The sequence below is a fragment of the Papio anubis genome, chromosome 13 (genome assembly GCF_008728515.1).
Source record: "Papio anubis isolate 15944 chromosome 13, Panubis1.0, whole genome shotgun sequence".
In the NCBI taxonomy this organism is placed as follows: domain Eukaryota; kingdom Metazoa; phylum Chordata; class Mammalia; order Primates; family Cercopithecidae; genus Papio; species Papio anubis.
In genome coordinates this window covers 61,622,486-61,645,122 of record NC_044988.1, presented here as the reverse complement: position 1 = coordinate 61,645,122, position 22,637 = coordinate 61,622,486, and the positions used below count along the sequence as shown (strand labels likewise).

Sequence of the window (22,637 nt, the reverse complement as noted above, 5' to 3'; positions counted from 1 at the left end):
TAAAAGACCCAAGTCAATTTCACAGAGCAAACAAAAAGGGTAAATGTAGAACTGAAAGCAAATTCATAATTGGCACACTACAGAACCTACTCATTATTTTCAAAATTTGTGAATAAATGAAAGCAAGCAAGAGTTTATCTTGCCTTTCCTATACAAACTACTTCATGCAACATACTAAAGCTTATGGCAGGTGGTGAAAGCTGTACTCAGATGGAAATGTATACCTGTAAACACTTATATTTGAAAAAGAACTCCAGATAATGGAATATTATTCAGTGCCCAAAACAAATGAAGCCAGCATGGTGGTGTTTACCTGTAGTCTCAGATACTTGGGAGGCCAAGGCAGGAGGATTGTCTGAGCCCAGGTGAGTTCAAGCCCAACCTGGGCAACATAGCGAGATAGTATCTCTTAAAAATAAAAAATAATAAAAAAAAAAAACCCAGAAAACCAAAGACCAGGCGTGGTGGCTCATGCCTGTAATGTCAGCACTTTGGGAGGCCAAAGCAGGTGGGTCGCCTGAGTCCAGGAGTTCGAGACCAGCCTGGGCAACATGGCGAAATCTAGTCTCTACCAAAAATACAAAAATTAGTCAGGCTTGGTGGTGTGTGCCTGTAGTCCCAGTTACACAGGAGGCTGAAGTGGGAGGATCACTTGAGCTCAGGAGGTGGAGGCTGCAATGAGCCAAGACTGCACCACAGCACTCCAGCCTGGGTGACAGAGCGAGACCCTGTCTCAAAAACACAAGACAACAACAACACAAAAACCCCAAATCCATATGAGCTATCAAGCCATGAAAAGACATGGTGAAAAATGCATATTGCTAAGTGAAAGAAGGCAATCTGAAAAGACTTTACGGTTTGATTCCAACTATATAACAGTCTGGAAAAGGCAAAATTAGAGACAGTAAAAAGATCAGTGGTTGACAGAAGTTAAAGGGGAGAGAAGGATGAATAGGCAGAGCACAGAGGACTGCTAGGGCAGTGAACTATTCTGCATGATACTACAATGGGGGATACATTACATTTGTTAAAACCCATAGAATCACTTGCATGGTGGCTCATGCCTGAAATCCCAGCACTTTGGGAGGCCAAGGTGGATGGATCGCTTGAGCCCAGGAGTTCAAGACCAGCGTGGGTAACGTGGTGAAAACCCATCTCTACTAAAAATACAAAAATTAGTTGGGCATGATAGCATGTGCCTGAGGTCCCAGCTACTCAGGAAGCTGAGGTGGGATCGCTTGAGCCCGGGAGGCGGAGGTTGTGGTGAGCTGAGATCCTGCCACTGCACTCCAGCTTGGGTAACACAGTGAGACCCCATCTCAAGCAAAAAACAACAAAAAACCCCATAGAATGTACATCAAGTGTGAACCCTAATGTAAACTACAGACTTCGTGTGATAATAATGTATCAATGTAGATTCACTGACTGCAACATACCACTGTGGTGAGGGAAGCTGATAGTGGGAAGGTTGTGTGTTATATGGGAACTCTCTGTGTTTTCCACTCAATTTGCTGTGAACCCAAAACTCTAAAAAAAAAAGTTTATTAATAAAAAAGAAGAAAAATCACAAATCAATAGCCTAACCTTCCACCTTAAGAAATTGGAAAAAGAATAACAGGGCTGGCGTGGGGGTGGTTCATACCTGTAATCCCAGCACTTTGGGAGGCCAAGGCGAGAGGATCGCTTGAGACCAGGACTTTCAGACTAGCCTGGGCAACATAGGGATACCACATCCCTACTAAAAATTAAAAAAATAAATTAACTGGGCATGATAGCACATGCCTGTAGTTCCAGCTACTAGGGAGGCTGAGTGGGGAGGACTGCTTGGAGGTTGAGACTGCAGTGAGCTGTGATTGTACCACCACACTTCAGCCTGGGCAGTAGAGTGAGACCCTGTCTCCAAAAAAAAGAAAAAAGAAAAAGAAAAAGAAGCAAACTAAACCAAAGCACGTATAAGAAAAGAAATAATACAAGACCAGAAATTATTGAAATAGAAAAACAGAAAAAAATCAACAGAGTTCATTGAACAAAAGTGAGAAAGTGATAAAACTGACAAATGTTTAGAGAGAATAATCAAGAAAAAAGAAAAACTGAAATTACTAAATTTATGGATGAAAACGTAGGCATTACTACCCACGTTTACAGAAATAAAAAGGATCAAAAGGGAATACTATGAACAACTGTATGCCAACAAATTAGATTACTTAGATGAAGTGGAAAAATTCCTAGGAAGACACAGACTACTCAAGAATAAACAGAACATCTGAATACACCTATAACAAGTAGAGACTGAATCAGTAATTTTAAAAACTTCCCATAAGGAAAAGCCCAAGCCCAAATGATTCTACCAAATCAAGGAAGAATGAACAGTAATCCTTCACAAACTCTTCCAAAAAATACAGAAGGAGGGAATACTTCCCAATTCATTCCATGGACGAAAAACTTTACCTTAGGGCAGTCATTGCTTACTCCTTCACTGCAGAAATTGATGTTAACAGTCCAGAATGCTTAACCATGAAAATAGGTTCAGACTGATCAGGCACCACAGAGCAGTGGTTAACTTTGGATACACTTAAGTACCTGGGGAGCTTTTAAAAATCCAAATGCCCACACTGTATCCAGATCTATTATATCAGAATCTATGGGGGTAGGACCCAGGCATCAGTATTTCTAATAACTCTCTTGGTGACATAACTATAAGAAAACACAAAAGGAAAGCTAAGGGATATGGATGATAGAAGTGCTAAACTTTTACTATACGGAATCATTCCAATGTCCTTCCCCATTACTGCTAAACTCTCAGAACTGACGGATTAAAACCTAGGACTCCCTGCACTCAATTCTGCTCTTTCCTAATAGTTAACAGGTGAAATATTGACCAGCAAGGTTGTCTGGTGGTAGCTATAGGAGTGATGATCACAGGCTTTATAGTGCCTAGGGCTTTCTAATACAGGACTCACTCCTTCCACTTTCCTTTAATTCACTGTATTGACGCAGACCAGGGCATGCTCTTTGGCCTTTCCCCAATACAGGAAGAATTAGCAGAATGACAAAGACATAAGGAAGCTTCAGGTAGGAGAAACCATGAAGAGGCAAGGAATCATGGCTGTATGGTGGACGTGGGGGGACTAGACGCAGAACACTTACTAGATCACAAAATTGAAAAGTGTGACATGACACAAGCTGCAAAGCAATTATTCTGTCTCTTACCGGCAAGTGACAGGAACCCATTGCCAACTACTTTAAGCAGAAAAGAGGATAAAGTTTATTTGCAGAATCCTCAAATACCTCACAGAACAGAGTTGTAGAGACTTGGAATGTCAAGGATCAGAATTCAGAGCTGAGTGCCCCGGACAGTCTTTCATTCTGTCTCTTATCTTGGCTCCTCTCTGGCTTCAATCTGTCATACTGACAAACAGTAAAAGAATTTAAAAAAAAAAAAAAAAAAAAAGGAAAAAAGCAATTTCCCTACTTTCTATTTAGAAAATCTGAGGTATGGACTCTGATAGACACAGTGTGATCACATACACACTTTCATAGCTTGGAAGGGTAAGGACAGTACTACTCTAAAATTGGCATGTTCCCAATAATCACATAGTTGAAATGGGGGAGCAGTTCCCTTGAAAGAAAGGAAATGCTGTTCTGAAAAGACTAGGCAATAACCCATTACAGATAGGCAGAGGCCAGGTCATTGGCAGCTTTTTATGCCCTGGTGGAATTATTAGAGAACCATCAAAGAATTTAAGTGAGATTTGTATTTTAGAAAGGTAAGAGTAGCTGTATGTGATCAGTGTACTCAAGGAAGTGAAACTATGCAAGAAGAGAAGACATTCCAAAAGACCAGGTGAGAGACATCTACCAGGGAGAGTTGAGAGGAGGAGTTGGATTTGAGAAACAGGGATTAAAAGCAGGGTTTAAGGATAATTGACTGTGTAGCCAAAATATAGGCATCAAGGACAACTCAAGCGTTTTCTGTTTTGAATGATAGGAGGATAATAGTTCCATTAGCCTCACAGCCTCCCATCGTAAGACAATGGTTTCCCTGTCTCACAGCTCCCATCATGAGACAGGGAAAAAGCAGCAGGAAATTCAGGTCTGAGGAAAGGTGATAGGCTGTTTCAGCCATTTGAATGTGAGGTGCTTGTGGGCTTCTGGAACATCCAAATAATTGTTAGGCAAACAGCTGGATATAAAGATTCTGAAACTCAGGGGCAAGTTCAGGGATAGAAGTATAAATTTGGAAGTTAATAGTTCCAGCCATGAGAATAGCTGAGATCACTAAATATAAGTGAACAGAGAAAAGTTTGGTGGGTAAAAGCTAGAATCCAGAGGAGCAGTAACATTACAGTTAGAGAGTTGAGGATTTCAGAAAGAAGCCTTAGAGGGAATAGAGGAACAGGAGAACCGGAGAGTACTGTCACAAAAGCCAAAGAGTAGAGATTTAGGTAGAATGATTGCTCACTCGTATCCAATGCACTAATGTGGTCTAGCTAGAGGGCTAAATATCACCCACTAAAATGGGCAATATATGAATCACTGGTAACACTAAGCAAGACAAGAAATCAAAGAGAAATGTTTGCTGACAGTGAACCCCAAGATAATGAGCTTTACTTGGATATGTTAGATTCTAGGTAACGACGGGGCATTTAAGTGGAAATGCCTAGAACTGAAAATAAGGATAAGAAGTCTAGGCTAGTGACAGTCATTTTGAGTCTTTAGTGCGTAGGTAATAGTTGATATCGTGGGTGTGAGATTTCTCAAGGAGAATACAGATTGGAACTGTAATGGAAGAAATATTCAAGGGGCTAAGAAAGAGGTGTCTATATAAGAGAATAAGTGGGCCAGATTAGAAGAAAACTCAGAACTCATAGAAAAGCCAAGAAAGGTTTCAAGAAGGTAATGATGAATACTATGTTTGCTCCCTCTGGAAGGCTTCTTGAGAAGGTGAGGTTGGAGATGGGAGAGGGTTACATACGTTATCTCATCCCCACTTATAACTAGACAAGAACTCCTGAAGAGAGGAACTGTGATTGTTCTTGGTAACCACTGGGCTGGTACAGACTTCTACAAAGCTGGTGTTCGTAAATGTTTATTGGTTTGATCTGCAGACATGTGAGAGTCAGGTGCACATGGCACTGTGAGGCACCCAGCAAGGCTGGAGGGGGAATGCAGCTGGCAACAAGTTAAGTAAAGAAGGGAGGACAGGATCATTAAAGACCCTGAAACTGGGCAGGAGTTTGAACTTGCTGTAGCACTCCAGGCACCTACTAAGAAAAGAATGAAGCCGTTTCTTTTTTATTGTTAACAATCCCTCATATGAGAATAGCCCCTTGCCGTTTACGAGGTACTTATGACCATTACCTCAATTATTCCTCACAAAAGCTCTGTGAGTTAAGCATGATTTTACTAATAAGGAAACAGAAGGTTAGAGAAGTTGAATAGACTATTCAGTAGTTAGTAAATGGTAGACCCAGGGCCCAAGCCCAGATTGTTCCTTGCTCTTTCCTCACAATGCTACTGGTTAGTTTGGTTTCTGTAGTGGAGTTCTAGGCTGAAATGACATTAAAGTTCTATTAAATTTGGTTTCCGCAGTAGAGGTTTTAAGCTGAAGTGATATTATTAAAATGATATCCTTTTGAAAAATATTTATTGAGTATAAATAAATGTCCTATACATTAAATATCAAGAAATATTCATTATTGATTACAAGTCAACATGTAATACTGAGGGAACCATAGAATCAAAATACCCACTCATGATACAGTAGTGATAATTCCATTCCAATAATGGACACAGTAATAACTTGTTCACAAGACACAACAAAACCCATCAAAAAGGCCATCACTTTAACCAACCTATAATACCACAATAGAAAATGATTCTGAATCATAATATGAATAGCCCCAATAATCTCATCTTTGTCTTATCAATTTATCAGGTCATTTTGAGACTGCAGAGTTACACTGTCATAGATTTTTACGATTCCATTTCCTTAGTTTTATTTCAAATTATTATTATTGAATGAAAACAAGTCATACGAGCTAAAGATACTTTTAAACTGAGTTTGTTTTTCTTAAGAAAAAAAGGAATCAAATTTTAGTACAAAGAAAGCATTTCCCAAGCAATGAGTCTCTTAATGGAAAAAATAAAAGAGCAATGTAATTAAACTTTCCTTCAAAGAAAGGAAAGAAACCTACATTTGTTATGGTAAATTTGGAAAGATAAATATTTCCTAGTCCCGTAATACGTGTTTGTTTTACAAGATATACTTGAATGATGCAAATCTATGAAGCAGGGATCTGTGGCAATCCAAATTCATCCACCAGAACTCCATCCTGTAAAAAGGAAGCAATGTTTAGTGCCACTATTTTTCCATTTGATAAAAAAAAAAAAGGATTACAAACATTTAATAGTTAAAACTCATTTCCAAGTATTTAATCAATCAAAACCAAAATCCTACTCATAAGATGAGAACGAGCTTTTTCATGAAAAGTAAAGGAGGAAGTGATAAGAAGAGAACTAGAAAGGGCCAAAAGGGGACTCCTCCACAGGGGAAAGAGAGTGAAAGAGGGAGAAAGAGAAATCTAAGAGTAAACCTGGAAAGGGGAAAAGGAGGCTGGGAGGGTCAAAAAGGAAAGGTTAAGCAGTGGGTCCTTGCCCCCAGATTTGCATTTTCACCCTGATCCCTAAGGTGGACCAATGCCTTTCTTAGCCTCCCAAATTCTTGAAGGAGCAGTGCCCTTGGATAGGCAGTCACTTCCATATCATGCTTTATATAATCATAGGCAGCAATACCACTATCGATGAACACCAGGGCTGCTCTGCCTATGGAGCAGCCATTCTTTTATTCCTTTACTTTAAAAACAACAACAGGCTGGGCGTGATGGCTCACACCTATAATCCCAGCACTTTGGGAGGCTGAGGCAGGTGGATCATTTGAGGTCAGGAGTTCGAGGCCAGCCTGACCAACATGGTGAAACCCCATCTCTACTGAAAACACAAAAAATTAGCCAGGCGTGGTGAAGCTTGCCTGTAATCTCAGCCACTTGGGAGGCTGAGGTAGGAGGATTGCTTGAACTCGGGGGTGGAGGTTGCAGTGAGCAGAGATTGTGCCACTGCACTCCAGCCTGGGTGACAGAGCGAGACTCCATCTCAAAAAGATACAACAACAACAACAAAAACCCCATATATCCATAGCATATATAACTCAGGAATCTGTGACCTTCTCAAAGTGGAAATAACATAGATGCTTCAGGGACTTGTTACTAGGAAATTAACAAGGTGGACTATGGTAGTGTTAATAAAAATTATTTCATGGGTTGCTGAGAAAAAGTAACCCATGGACTTGGGACCTTGAAGTTGCCAGAGAGGTCGGGGAGGAGTGGGCAGTTCAGAAAGGCAAGACTATCCCAGGCTCAACAGAGAAGGGAGGGATACAATAGAGGAAGATGCATACTCACAGAAACCAGCAGTAATGGACCTAAGAAATTACCTCCTCCCTGCCCTTTGCTCTCACATTTTACACGTAGGAAAAACTGATGAGGTTCAAAAAGAAGACATAAATTTCTGCTATTTTGCTCAAAGTCACACTGTGCTCAGCCTGGTTGTCATTATTAGTGGCTCATGCCTATAACCCCAGCACTTTGGGAGGCTGAGGCAGGCGGATCGCTTGAGACCAGGAGTTTGAGACCAGTGTGGCCAACGTGGCGAAATCCCGTCTCTACTAAAAATACAAAAATTAGCCGGGTATGGTGGCGTACACCTGTAATCCCAGTTACCTGGGTGGCTGAGGCACGAGGATTGCTTGAACCAGGGGGGCAGAGGTTGCAGTGAGCTGAGATCACACTACTGCACTCTAGCCTGAGTGACAGAATGAGTCTCTGCCTCAAAAAAAAAAAAAAAAGACAACCATGTAGATTTGGACAGTGCTTTAGGTTTGCAAAGTCCTTTATATACAAGATCTAATTTGCTTGCACAACAATTACATGAGATACCTGTAATTATCTGTATTTTACAGATGCAAGGAAAAGAAAAGCTTACAACAGCTAAGTAATTAGTCATACTTAGTGCCAGGTGTTCTGATTCTTTTGCCTTAAATTAGAATCTTTCTACATTAAGTTTTATGCTTAAATTATTAATCCATAGTTTAGAAAATCCACTCGTTCTAAACTCCTGTGTGTATAGGAAAAAAAAAAGGAAAGGAAAATAAAATTAAAAATCCAGCCAGTAATTAACTGGTGTGTATGGAGAGTGAGACGTTTTCACTGCTGCCTAGCAACTCTCATGCATGTGTTGCTTATGCTTTTACGGGAAATGTCTAAGACCCATCAATGGTACCCAGTGCCAGCTCACAACAAGGGTGATTATGTATGTTACACAAATTGTCATTGTATAAAAATATTCCTGAGCCTCAGTGACACTGTTTATGCAGTCAGTTCATCATCCAATGCAGAAAAACCAGACCTTCAAGGGTTCACAAAATAATGACCAGGACTGTCTTTCTTTGTTCTAATGTAAGACTACCTTTTAGATTCCCAGACTTATGGTCAAGCATAAAGCCTTTGCTATTTTGCATTAAAATATAAACAGAAAAAGCTTTCACCTTGTTTTTTGTGTCAGTGGGAACACCTTCTGGAATTGCAGGTGCAGATGCTGCCTCATCCAAATAAGAACTGTCTTCATCAGCCAGAAGCTCATCACCCAGTGCATCCAACTCTGAGATTGAAACAGTCAACATTTTAAAAAAATGTAACCAAGAAAACTGGGAGCTAATAAATTCTCTCATTTATCGATGGACTTGAAAGAAGGCAGTGAAGAGGGCATGAGATTGTTGTATGCTGTGTGACCATTACATGAAATCAGACTCCAAAAATAAGTCTGTGGTAAAATGAGTTGCAAGTACCCAAGAGGAATGACAATAGCAGGCAGAGACTCATCAGGGGCAACTGAAGATGGGAAATTAAAAAATAAAGAAATAAATGGAAAAAAATTAAAAGGTTCTAGGCAAAAAAAGACCATGGAGAGAGCGGGAAAGCAGCAGCAGTAATGTAACAGGGGAATCACACAATAGAAATTCAGTGTGGAATGGTTCTGTCATCTACCCAGTTACGCATGCTAGAAACTGACAGTCACCCTTGACACCTCCCACTTCTTCTACATCCAACCAATCATTAAATCTTGCCCACTCAATTTTCTAAGATGTCTTCAATCTGTCCACTTCTGTCTGTTTCTGCTACCATCACCCTAGCTAGTCTCGGCCACCATCATCTCTTAAATGGTTATTGCAATAGGTTCCAGACTGCTCTCCCTGAGGCCATTTGACAACCCTTCTCATTTTTTCATGCTATCCCCTACTCATCCTTCAGGTCCCATGCCTCTCTCCCACTACTAACTAGGTTAGAGTCCCTTAGTATGTGCTCCCATGCTACCCCATACTTCTTGCCTATAGTCTGTGCTCTAGTAATTACTTGAAGCAAACCATTTATGTCTTCCACTGCTAGAGAAGCTTCATGAATGTAGGGACTGCATTTTTATTCAGTGCTAAATTCCCACCACCTAGTAGAATACCTGGTATAGAGTAGATGCACACTAAGTATTTGCCAACGATTATTTCTTTTTTTCTTTTTTTTGAGAGAAGGTCTCACTGTGCTGCCCAGGCTGCAGTGGTGCAATCTCAGCTCACTGGAACCTCTACCTCCTGGGATCAAGTGATCCTTCCACCTCAGCCTCCCGAGTAGCTAGGACTACAGGCACACACCACCATGCCTGGGTAATTTTTGTATTTTTTATAGAGATGGGGTCACGCCACATTGCTCTGCCAGGTCTCGAACTCCACGGCTTGAGTGGATCCGCCTACCTTGGCCTCCCAAAGTGCTGGGATTAGAGTGCCTGGCCCTAATTATTGTTTCTTAATTGGTTTTGCTGTTCTGAGGGAGATCACTCCAACTAGGAAAACAAGTAGAACAAAATCAAAAGGAATATAGCAAGGAAAGGCCATGTGGAGGACACTTACAGATACTAAGCACCAGGTCAGCCTATACCTGGACTTCCTTCAGAGTTGATCCATCCCACTGTTGTTGGTGGAGTATACAGTCTGATGTGGCTGCCTCACAAGCTCTTTGCCCAGGGACTGTACCGTAAACTAACCTTCAGGAAATCCTGATAGAAATTTTCACTAGCATTTGGGAAAAGGTCCCAGGCAGTTGTTCCTTTTGGACTCCAAAACTAAATATACATTACTTTTCTCATAACTTACCTGCTTCTAAATCATCTTCATCCAGTTCTGGGGTGCCATAACTGCGACTCAGTGCTTCTTGGATTTCATTTGCATCTTCCATCATATCCTCTAGCTGGTCTTGTAAATCCTATGGAAATATATATGAGAGGATTTTCTCTTATTTACCATTTTATTCTAAGTACCCCTTTCCCCTACATTCTCCTTTGAATCTAGACATGAGCAATTTTTAAAAAGATAATGTATGTAAAACACCAAGCACATAAAACAGTTCTCAAAAACTGTTAGTTCACCTCCCCTAGCCCAGTCTTTGGCTAGCAATTTTTTAATGTCAACAACTGAGCAGACACTCCTCTAAAGGACAGGTTCAAGTAACTCTTAAACATCCCTTCTAATTAAAAGTATGAGAGAATGCTTAAGAATTAAAAACCACAAGCCCAAAGATTTCCTCTAACAATAACTATGAATGTTACTGACCCACATAATCCCCCACCTATTTTTGGTGGCAAAATGTGAACTTAAAAGTAAAGAATAGAATTGGCGATCTCTCACTTTATTTTTTACTTTATTTATTTATTTATTTATTGAGATGGAGTCTCGCTGTGTCGCCCAGGCTGGAGTGCAATGGTGCAATCTCAGCTCACTGCAACCTTCACCTCCCGGGTTCAAGCAATTCTCCTGCCTCAGCCTCCAAATAGCTGAGATTACAGGTGTGCGCCACCACGCCTGGCTAATTTTTGTATTTTCAGTAGAGATAGGGTTTTGCCATCTTGGTTAGGCTGGTCTCAAACTCCCAACCTCAGGTGGTCTGCCCGCCTCAGCCTCCCAATGTGCTGGGATTATAGGCATGAGCTACCATGCCCGGCTGGATTTGATTTTAAAGTGCCTCATGGAAGCCCAAAGTCCTATGTGAGAATAGATGATGTCAGCTGTCTAGCTGTCTACTATTACAGAAAGTTTTACTTGAAACATTAAATCAAGCAACTATCTTGATCTAAACTATCAATCATTTTCTAGTTAATGAAGACAGGGAGGTTATTGAGACAAGCAAATTATTCTTCTCAAGTCAGTCAAAGACAGATTACATTGTGTAGAGAAAGGAGGCAAGAGTAAAAACAACTGAAGTGGTAGAAAAAGTGAGTTGTACATGGCCCACCCTGGGTGGAGAATCAGTAAGGGAATCATGATAGGTGTCACAGCCAAGACAAGGCTGGTGAAAAAAATGGACCGAGGGCATAAATCATGTGTGAATAATCTACCTGTGCTTAACAGGGAGATTACTACAAGGCTAAAAATGCAGTTGTCCCTTGGTACACGCAAGGGACTGGTTCCAGGATGTCTGCCTATACCAAAATCTGCCCATACCTAAGTCCCCAGTCGGCCTTCCATATGGGTGGTTTCACATCCTGCAAATACTATATTTTTGATCCTTGTTTGGTTGAAAAGTATCTGCATATAAGTGACTCATGCAGTTCAAACTGCATTTGCTGTTCAAGGGTAAACTGTAATGTGAAACCAATCTAAGAAGTGGTATAGCATAACAAAGGGCAGCTGGTATAATGGTTAGGAGTGAGACTCTGGAGTCAGATATACCCAAGTTCAATTTTGCCATTACTCAATGAGAAGTAATGTCTCTAAGCCTTATTTTCCTCATTTGTAAAATGGAATTATTAATAGCCGTATCTGGCCTGGCGCGGTGGCTCATGCCTGTAATCCCAGTACTTTGGGAGGCCGCAGCGGGTGGATTGCCTGAACTCAGGAGTCTGCGACCAGCCTGGGCAACACAGTGAAACTCTATCTCTACTAAAATACAAAAAAGTAGCCGGGCATGGCAGCATGCGCCTGTAATCCCAGCTACTCAGGAGGCTGAGGCAGGAGAATCATTTGAACCCGGGAGGCAGAGGTTGCAGTGAGCCGAGATCGCGCCACTGCACTCCAGCCTGGGCGACAGAGCGAGACTCCATTTCGAAAATAAATAAATAAATAAATAAAATAGCCATATTCTCACTGCGGTTATTGTAAGGATTTATTGCAATAATATATGTAAAACACTAAGCACCCAATACTATATATATTTTACTGTGTTAATTATGTGCAGAACAATACACTCTTCATATACTGTAATTCCACACAGACAGGAATAGAACTAGTGTTGATAAAGCAAAAGGACCAAATCAGTACCATTTATCCTTCAGAATTTCTAACGCAATGCAAGACATTTGAAAATTCTGCCAGGTGCAGTAGCTTATGCCTGTAATCCCAGCACTCTGGGAGGCAAAAGTGGGCAGATCGCTTGAGCTCAGGAGTTTGGGACCAACCTGGGGAACATGGCAAAACCTCATCTCCACAAAAAATACAAAATTTAGCTGGGCATGGTGTATGCCTGTAGTCCCAGCTACTCGGGAGACTGAAGCAGAAGGATGGCTTGAGCCTGGGAGGCGGAGGTTGTGGTGAGCTGAGACTGAGTCACTATAATCCAGCCTGGGCAACAGCAAAAAAGAAAAAAGAAAATTCCTTCCTGGACCCCATAAAGGTGAAAAGGGTAGTAAAATGGAGGGGAAATTTTTTTTTTTAAACTTTGATTTTCTGTATTTCCAAGTACCAAACTGCCACATTATATGCATATTTAACACTCTGCTACACAGAGAAGCACTGGCTGAGTAATAATTAAAAGACAATGAAAATAACAGAAAGCTAATCAAGTCAAGCTTATACAATAGTATTACACATCAAGACACATCCTCCCAGATCATCTATGAATAGGATTCCTAGCAAGACTCCAGAATAGACACAGAAAAAATTCATCCCACAATTAGCTGGTTTTCTATTGCATAAACAAACAAAAGCAATATAAAAAAATATAAGCACTAAGCTAAAAAGAACATTGACGCAGTGATATGCAGAAACTGAAAAAAGCAAAAGAAAAACAGACCTACACGCACACAACAGCAAAATAGAAAGTTAAAGCTATAAAACAATGAAAATATTTTCCAAGTAAAGCATTTTAGGAAAATAAATCTAACCAAAAAATTCGGATCTAACCAAAGACACATACACACCAAAAGAGTTAAAGGGGCTCTCCACCTGTCATGCTGGCAATCTATTGGAGGACAGGAAAAGGATTAGGCAGGGAGACAGACAGACAACCACAGGTGAGAGACGAAGAGACATAGAAAGCATTCACAAAGACCAAAGTTTCTCTTTTGTTCCTATTAAATAGCTTTAATTAAAACACAAGGAACCCTAAAAGCAGAAAATACCATTGCATTTCATTATATTTTAATGGCAAATGATATTATACAAAAAAAGATGGCTGGGAGTGATGGCTCACGCCTGTAATCCCAGCACTTTGGGAGGCCGAGGTGGGCGGATCACTTGAGGTCAGGAGTTTGAGACTAGCCTGGCCAACATGGTGAAACCCCATCTCTACAAAAAAATACAAAAATTAGCTGGGCATGGTGGTGGGCACCTGTAATCCCAGCTGTTTGGAAGGCTGAGGCAGGAGAACCGCTTGAACCCAGGAGGCGGAGGTTGCAGTGAGTCGAGATCACACCACTGCACTGCAGCCTTGGTGACAGAATGAGACTCTGTCTAAAAAAAAAAAAAAAAAAAGACAAGCATACACAGAACACTTTTATCAGTGAAGCTCTTAAGACAGTATCATATCGTTTAATTCCATGCATGCAGACACTTGTGGAGGATTAGAGACCAAGGCAACCTAAGAGGGGTGCTTGAAAAAATGAGAGAGGGGAGAAATGCCTTCACTTTTTTTTTTTTTTTTGAGACAGAGTCTCACTCTGTCGCCCAGGCTGAAGTGCAGTGGTGAGATCTCGGCTCACTGCATGCTCTGCCTCCCGGGTTCACGCCATTCTCCTGCCTCAGCCTCCCGAGTAGCTGGGACTACAGGCACCTGCCACCACACCGCGCCCGGCTAATTTTTTTTGTATTTTTAGTAGAGACGGGGTTTCACCATGTTGGCCAGGATGGTCTCCATCTCCTGACTTTGTGATCCACCTGCCTCGGCCTCCCAAAGTGCTGGGATTACAGGCGTGAGCCACCGCGCCCGGCCTGCCTTTACTCTTACTAAAGATCAGCATTATCAGAGAATACCTTTGCAGAGGCAATAAAATGCCTGGTATGTAGTAACTGCTCACCCAACAAACACTGCTTGAATCAGGCCATACAGCTTTCTCTCACCCCCTTTTTTTTTTGGCTTTATCTCCTTTTATAGTCTCTGATTCATCAACCATCAAATACTTTCTGAGCACCAACTATGGCGGGGCATTGCTGTGGGCACTGGGGACATAGTAGTGAACAAAATCAAGTCCCTGCATTCAAGGAAATGGACATTCTAGTTAGGGGGTAAAGGTCAAGAGCACCATTTTGTATGCAGAAAGGAAGCCTCTCTCCTCTGACCAGTCACCACTCACTCCCTCTGCTATCTCCTCTTGCCACCTGGGCTGTTCATCTGACAGCTGAGAGCTGCCAAGCTCTTAGGGCTCATCTCCCTGGTCAATACCCAATTCCAATAAAAAATGCTAACTGTAAGGAACTAATGACATTATTATTAAAAATCTAAAGAGAATTACTAGAAAAGGGAACCAAGTCTACTACACCAGGAGTTGGGCTAAACACTTTACACACACTTTACCTACATACCTTCATTTAACACTCATGACAGTCCTGGGAAAAGGCAACAACATCACTACTCTACCATTGAAGAAACAGACTAAGTATCATTGCATTAGTTAAAAGTAACTACTGGATGCTTATTATAGGCCAGGCATTGTGCGTGTAGATATACTAGCTCATTTATTTCATCCTCATAATACAGAAGTTCCTTGACTTATGATAGGGTTACATTCTGATAAATCCATCGTAAGTTCAAAATATCTTAAGTAGAAAGTGCATTCAGGGCCAGGCGCGGTGGCTCAAGACTATAATCCCAGCACTTTGGGAGGCCTGCCGGGCGGATCACAAGGTCAGGAGATGGAGACCATCCTGGCTAACACGGTGAAACCCCATCTCTACTAAAAAATACAAAAAAAACTAGCCGGGCGAGGTGGTGGGGGTCTGTAGACCCAGGTACTCGGGAGGCTGAGGCAGGAGAATGGCATAAACCCGGGAGGCGGGCCGGGCGCGGTGGCTCAAGCCTGTAATCCCAGCACTTTGGGAGGCCGAGACGAGCACTCCCCCTCAAAAAAAAAAAAAAAAAAAAAGAAAGTGCATTCAATACACCTAACCTACTAAACCATCACTTAACCTAGCCTACCTTAATTGTGCTGAGAACACTTACACTGGCCTACAGTTGGGCAAAATCATCTAACAGCCTATTTTATAACAAAGTGTTGAGTATCTCATGTAATTTATTAAATATTGTAAGGAAACTGAAAAACAGAATGGTTACGTGGATATTCAAAGTATGGTTTCTACTGAATACATATAGTTTTCGCACCATCATCAAACTGAAAAATCGTTAAGTTGAACCATCTTAAATCAGGGACAGTCTGTAACTGTATGTGGTATTAGGATCTGAGGAAACTGAGACATTTGGTACCCTTTCTTGAAGTTACTCTACTAGTCAACGGCAGCCCCAAGATTCAGTTCCTCTCCTGTGCTATTCCTATCACACACACACTCGTTTGGATTCTCTCAGAAACTAGTGCACATTCTTGCAGAAAGTAGCATACGTCTCACCTCAATCTGGTCGATCTTCACTTGCTTGTATGCCTTCTTCATTTCCTTTACTCCCAGTTTCATAGCATCAACCTAAGAAAAGGAAGAAGAAAACACAATGTTTTAGAAAGTCATGTTGGCTAAATTGTCTTTATTTATTTATTTATTTGAGACAGTTTCACTCTTGCTGCCCAGGCTGGAGTGCAATGGCTCACTGCAACCTCTGTCTCCTGGGTTCAAGCGATTCTCCTGCCTCAGCCTCCCAGGTAGCTGTGATTACAGGTGTGCACCACCACACCCAGCTAATTTTTGTATTTTTCAGTAGAGGCAGGGTTTCACCATGTTGGTCAGGCTGGTCTCGAACTCCTGACTTCAGGTGATCCACCCACCTCAGCCTCCCAGTGTTGGGATTACAGGCGTGAGCCACTGCACCCAGCTGGTTCAACTGTCTTTAAAAAGCCATAGGAAAAGAGAATAAGAATAAATAAATGAAATAACAGGAAAAGATGTTTTGGGATTACCGTGGTCTTGGTGTCCTTCAATGACTGGATGGTATAATTGGCTTGTTCCATGTTGAATGACTGTTGGGCGAGATTGTCCCGCTGCTGCTCATACCTTTTTAGAGTCAATTGAGAATGGCAAATATATGAACCAGACAGAAATCCTCAAGAACAAAGTATCCCCACACTAAATAAGAGTATTTTCTTTAAAAAAAAAAAAAAAAAGGAACAAAAAACTTAAAAATTAGGTATCACACAGAGAAATTGGCAAAAACAATTTAATCACTCTAACACAAATATCATTCGATGTGTCCCTCCAGTCTTTTTCCTTTGCATGTACAGTCATGCATCACTTAACAATGGGGATATGTTCTGAGAAATACATTGTTAGGCAATTTCATCATTGTGCAAATATCACAGAGTGTATTTACACAAACCTGTGCGGTATAGCCCACTACTCACCTAAGCTATATGACATAGCCTAGTGCTTGCTCCTAGGCTACAAACCTGTACAGCATGTTACTGTACTGAATATCGTAGCCAATTGTAACACTATGGTATCTGTGTATCTAAACATCCTATAGAAAAGATACAGTAAAAATACAGTATTATAACCTTATAGGGGCCAGAGTGGTATAATGCAGTCTGTTCTGTTATTCATTGACAAAAACATTGTTATGCAGCACATGACTATATGTTAGTTATAACACTATTTTCCACTTAACATTATAGCATTTGCTTTTTTCTATGTTGCTGCGTATCTTTTTTTTTTTTTTTTTTTTGAGACAGAGTTTTGCTCTTGTTGCCCAGGCTGGAGTGCAATGGTACCATCTCGGCTCACTGCAACCTCCGCCTCCTGGGTTCAAGCAATTCTCCTGCCTCAGCCTCTGGAGTAGCTGGGATTACAGGCATGCGCCACCATGCCCAGCTAATTTTGTACTTTTAGTAGAGACAGGGTTTCTCCATGTTGGTCAGGCTGGTCTCGAACTCCCAACCTCAGGTGATCCGCCCGTCTCAGCCTCCCAAAGTGCTGGGATTACAGGCATGAGCCATTGCGCCAGGCCTGCTGCATATCTTAGTATGTCTTTATAATTATTTTCTATGATAAATATACAGAAGTGAAATTCTTAGAGCAAAGGGTAAACTATTTTTAAGGCTCTTCATACATATAGCTAAACGGTTTTCCAGAATTTTGAACTCCTTGAAGACAGGTATATTTTATTTTGTTTATTTATTTATTTGTTTGTTTAGAGACAGTCTTGCTCTATTGCCCAGGCTGGAGTGTAGTGGTGCCGTCTCAGATTACTGTAATCTCTGCCTCCTGGGTTCAAGCGATTCTCCCACCTCAGCCTCCCAAGTAGGTGGGACTACAAGCGCACGCAACCACACCCAGCTAATTGTATTTTTAGTGGAGACGGGATTTCACCATGTTGACCAGGCTGATCTCCAACTCCTGACCTCAACTGATCTGCTGTCTTGGCCTCCCAAAATGCTGGGATTATAGGTGTGAGCTACTGTGCCCAGCCCTAGGTATGTTTTATTAATTTTGTACCCATAATTAGGTAATCCATCTGACTTAATATAATGTCTGGTGTTCAAAATGTTTGTAAAATAAAGTTTTATATCAAATTATAATATTACCTCAAAGACTTATGTCACTATGTTCTTTATACAATATTGGAAACAATCTACCCAACTAGAAAAAGAATGATCAGGCCGGGCGCGGTGGCTCAAGCCTATAATCCCAGCACTTTGGGAGGCCGAGACGGGTGGATCACGAGGTCAGGAGATCGAGACCATCCTGGCTAATACGGTGAAACCCCGTCTCTACTAAAAAATACAAAAAAAACTAGCCGGGCACGGTGGCGGGCGCCTGTAGTCCCAGCTACTCGGGAGGCTGAGGCAGGAGAATGGCGGGAACCCGGGAGGCGGAGCTTGCAGTGAGCTGAGATCCGGCCACTGCACTCCAGCCTGGGCGACAGAGCGAGACTCCGTCTCAAAAAAAAAAAAAAAAAAAAAGAATGGTCCATTCATGGTGCAAGCAAATGGTAGAATATTATAATCTCATTAAAAAATGTAAAGTTTCCAAAGAATATTTAAAAGAACAGGGAAATGCTCACGATATTAAGTGGAAAAGGAAAAGCTACATATACACACTACAATTTCATTTCTTCTAAAAAGTTATATGCACACATACCACATATGCAGAAGCAGAGGAAAGAAACTGGAAGAAATTAGCATTTTAAAGGTGGTTATTTCTAGCAGTAAGAATCTAGGTAAATTTTATTTTCTGCTGTTCATATTTATGTATTTTCCAAGTTTCTACAATGAACCTGTATTCTTTTTATCACAAAAAACGTTACTTAAAACTAGTAATGCTACCAATTAAGAAGGTAAATCATTTCACCACACTCTCACCAGTCTAGGCATTACAATTTCTTTTTCCAATTTGATCTAATCTAAAAGGAGGAAGATGGCATCCGGTATCTTATAAAAAGTCGTTTTAATATAGGAAGAGAGATACTGACAATCTTTCTAGTTCCTCAATAGCTAATTACACCTGACCTCTATAACCCTGCAGAGGATCTCATCAGCTGAACAGTCCACAGAGGTAGGCACCAAAGATACTAGTTAGCTTCTGCTCAAAACTGGGACATAGTCGCCTAAAACAAATTAAGGATCTTTAAATTTATTATGGTGGGAGGGAACAAACATTTAGGATTCCTAACTTTACAAACAAAAACAAAAAAGGTACACTCTAAAATAAATAATAGGAAAACCAAACCCTACAGATCTGGTCCAAAACAGTAGTCACTAACCATTTAAGGCTACTTAAATTATTTAAATTGAATAAAATTTAAACTTCAGTTCCTTAGTCACACCAGCCACATTTCAAGTGCTCAATAACCACATGTTGCTAATAGCTACTGTATTGAGCACACAGATATAGAGCATCTCTATCATGGCAAAAAGTTCTATTTAGATGGAAGTTGTTACAACAGATATTGCTGAACATGTAGCGGGGAAGAACCCAGCTAACTGTATTTAATTACTTGTCAATGAAAATTTGTAATTAAATCAAGAGTGCTTAGAAAATAGTATGAAAACCTGAAGGAATGGAAGACCATTTTTCTTTTAGTTAAACCTGCTACAGGGAAAGAAATTGTGTGTGTAACTTACATCCGCTTTTGCTTTAAAACTCGCAAGGCTTTCTGCTTGACCATATTCTGGAGAGAAAAACAGATTTAATAAAAATAAGGTGGAAAACACACATACAGTAAAAGAAATTTCCCATAGCCTCAAACTCACATGCCTACTTCCTCTCTTCTTCAAAGTAGTAGGCATAATGGCTCCTGGATTCTGTTCTTCCCCTCCCCAAAACAGGTATCTCTAAAGTCCAGTCTTTAAGCCTTAGCTCCTATCTGTCTTTGCATCCCACATCCCAGAGTCCTGAACTACTTTCTCTTTTCCTAATGCATATTATCTCCGCCTCTAGCCCCAAAAGTGCTGATTCTGTATATCCAGTTGCCTTAGAGAGATTCTTCACTTGTATAGCCTATCAACTTAACCTCAATAATTCCAAACTCCTAAACCTTATCTCACCTTGGAAATAGGTAACAATGGCCCACCAATCTCTCACCTCTCTAGGTTGAAAATCTTTATATCAACCTTATCTTTCCTCTTTCTGTAGTTTGTTCATGAACAATCATCCTGTTAGCTGATTTCAGAACTCACTTTCAAACTGATTCTTTGGTTTCCTACCACCATGGTTTGGGCTTTCATTGTCTCAAATCTAGATGGGCCTTCCTGCCTCTGGTTGCTCTTCATTCCCCATCATCCACTAAGATGACTGGGAAAAGCCTTCCTTTTCTATAGAATGCTGTAGATCATTTTATTTGTCTTCTCCAATAAGGAAGGAAAAACAGGTATTATTACTTCACAGATTATCATAACTCACATTTACTGAGTACTACTTTATCCTAGACATAGTGGTACACATCAATTACCTCATTTAATCCTCATACTGTATGGTAGGTATTATCTCTGTTTTATAGATGAGGTAATAGAGGTTCAGTGATACCCAGGCTCACATGGTTAATAAGTTATGGATCTGGAAAAAACAAGGTACTTCTATATCCACACTCCATGTGCTTAAACGCAGTATTTTATGTTTCTACCTAACAGGAGTGGAAAATAAGTGACTTTATCAAGGTCACAACTAGATGGCAGGGACAGTGTTAGTATTAGAACACTGGTCCCAGACGCCTAGTTCACTTTTTCCCAGCAGGCCACGCCTTAAGCAGTCTAGTATACCAACCTAACCTGACCAGCTTGGCAAGTCATTGATCTTGAGCACAGCCTAGTCTTCCTCTCCAGATGACCACCTTCTCAGTATAATATGCTAATTCTCATGCACATGCTTTTAGACGTGTGACCAGCATCTCTTTTCACCAGATCAATCCCCAGCCTCCCTTCCATATTTGGTTGCAAACTCTCCTCCCTAAAGGATACACCCTCACGTATTTTCTCCTTATGAGACTGTAAGCATCTCTTCTGTAGAGACGCTCACAGCCCCTGCACTAGGTCCTGTTTTTTTTTTTTTTTTTTTGAGACGCAGTCTCACACTGTCACCTGGGCTAGAGTACAACGGTGTGGTCTCTGCTCACTGCAACCTCCGCCTCCCAGGTTCAAGTGATTCTTCTGCCTCAGCCTCCTGAGTAGCTGGGATTACAGGCGCCCGCCACCATGCCCAGCTAAGTTTTTGTGTTTTCAGTAGAGATGGGGTTTCGCTATGTTGGCCAGGCTGGTCTCAAATGCCTGACCTCGTGATCCACCCGCCTCAGCCTCCCAAAGTGCTGGATTACAGGCATGAGCCACCGTGCCCAGCCAAACTAGGCCCTATTTCTATAAGTGCTAAAACTAGGCTGTGCCAGCACCTTATGCAGCGGTTGCTGCCTACCTTACCTTTGCAGGACCCTCTCTCATCTTCTTGATCTGATCCTTATACTTCACTAGCTCAGCATCCAATCGAGAAATCTTCTTGTCAATGGATTCTGCCCTGCTGTCCACCTTGGGGGAAAATATCAAATGCACTGGTAGTTACTAAAATACACTTAATCCAGAAGGGGCAGGTAGAGAGGAAGGAATACAGAGGAAGAAAAGAGGAGCTTAAGGGGAAGGGTGAAAACCAGTGGTTCACAAAGAAGGGCATTCCCAGCCAGAAACTCTGGGCTTTTATAAATTATACTCTGACTCCCCCGCCACACTCCCCCAATTCTGATATACCAGGTAGCCCTCAAGTGGGTTGGGGCAGAAAATAATTTGAGAATCACTGAGTTGAGTTGGAATTTCCCTAGAATCAGAGATTAGCCAGGCTAAGAGCTCATCCAAGAGGCGCGTGAAATGGGCCAGTGCCCAGTGAAACCAGCTGATTGTAGATCTAGTGCCATTTCCTAAATCGGGGATGGTGGCTTAATCTGAAGGGCCAGGGTTCTGAGTTTTGTGTTACTGAGATCCAAGACTGAGGTACAGATAATGTTGACCTAGGATATCAAGCTGAGTCCTGATGTGGGCTGGGGATGACAGATGCAAGAAGGGTAAGGGATCAGGCAGGACGAGGTGGGAAGGGTGTATGGGCCTAGGGCTGGGTGAAGTGAGACGATCAAGGCGAGAGTGGACGGGCAATGGGCATCAAAACGGGTTGGGTGCTGGCAGGGCAAGGCAGTGATGGGGTTACGGGGTCCCTGGTTTGTGGGGTTAGGAATGACTTGGGTAACAGGGATGAAGGGGAGAAGGTGGGACAGAGAGCGCCGACGTATAAGGGGCCCAGGACCCGAAACGAAGTGGAAGAATAGGGGCCCGGCACCGGGGGTGGGCGGGGTCGGGTGTGTCAGAGATCCTGAGCCTACTTATGCATGATCAAATGCCCACCGTGCCAATGCAGTCAGTCAGGCTGGGCGGCGGAGTCTTGGGTTTCGCTTTCCCGAAGAGTCGGTTCATCTTCAGCGGCCGCGAAGAAACCCAAACACTTGAGCAAAACCAGAAACGGAAGCCTCCCGCCTCGACTTCCGGCCCCTCTGTGCGCAAGCGCAATATGCCCCCTGGCGTTTCCCGATTCTTTTTCCGGATTTTCAGCCGGGTCTTCCGGGGAAGGAGAGCAAAACAACTTGGTGCACTCGGAGAGAGCCTGCAGGGGGCGGAGTGTTGGTGGAAGGAGTGGGAGGGGT

General features: G+C 41.8%; 1 protein-coding gene across 1 annotated transcript; it reads right to left on the bottom strand.

Moving 5' to 3' along the window:
- Positions 1-5,630: 5,630 nt before the first annotated feature.
- Positions 5,631-22,612, bottom strand: CHMP5 (charged multivesicular body protein 5). The gene is made up of 8 exons (XM_031654306.1): positions 22,342-22,612; positions 21,376-21,480; positions 19,591-19,637; positions 16,432-16,525; positions 15,932-16,003; positions 10,256-10,364; positions 8,603-8,715; positions 5,631-6,335 (listed from the first exon to the last, which is right to left on the bottom strand). Exons 1-8 carry the CDS (start codon positions 22,408-22,410, stop codon positions 6,285-6,287), a joined length of 660 nt encoding a protein of 219 aa, XP_031510166.1. The 5' UTR covers positions 22,411-22,612; the 3' UTR covers positions 5,631-6,284.
- Positions 22,613-22,637: the final 25 nt, after the last annotated feature.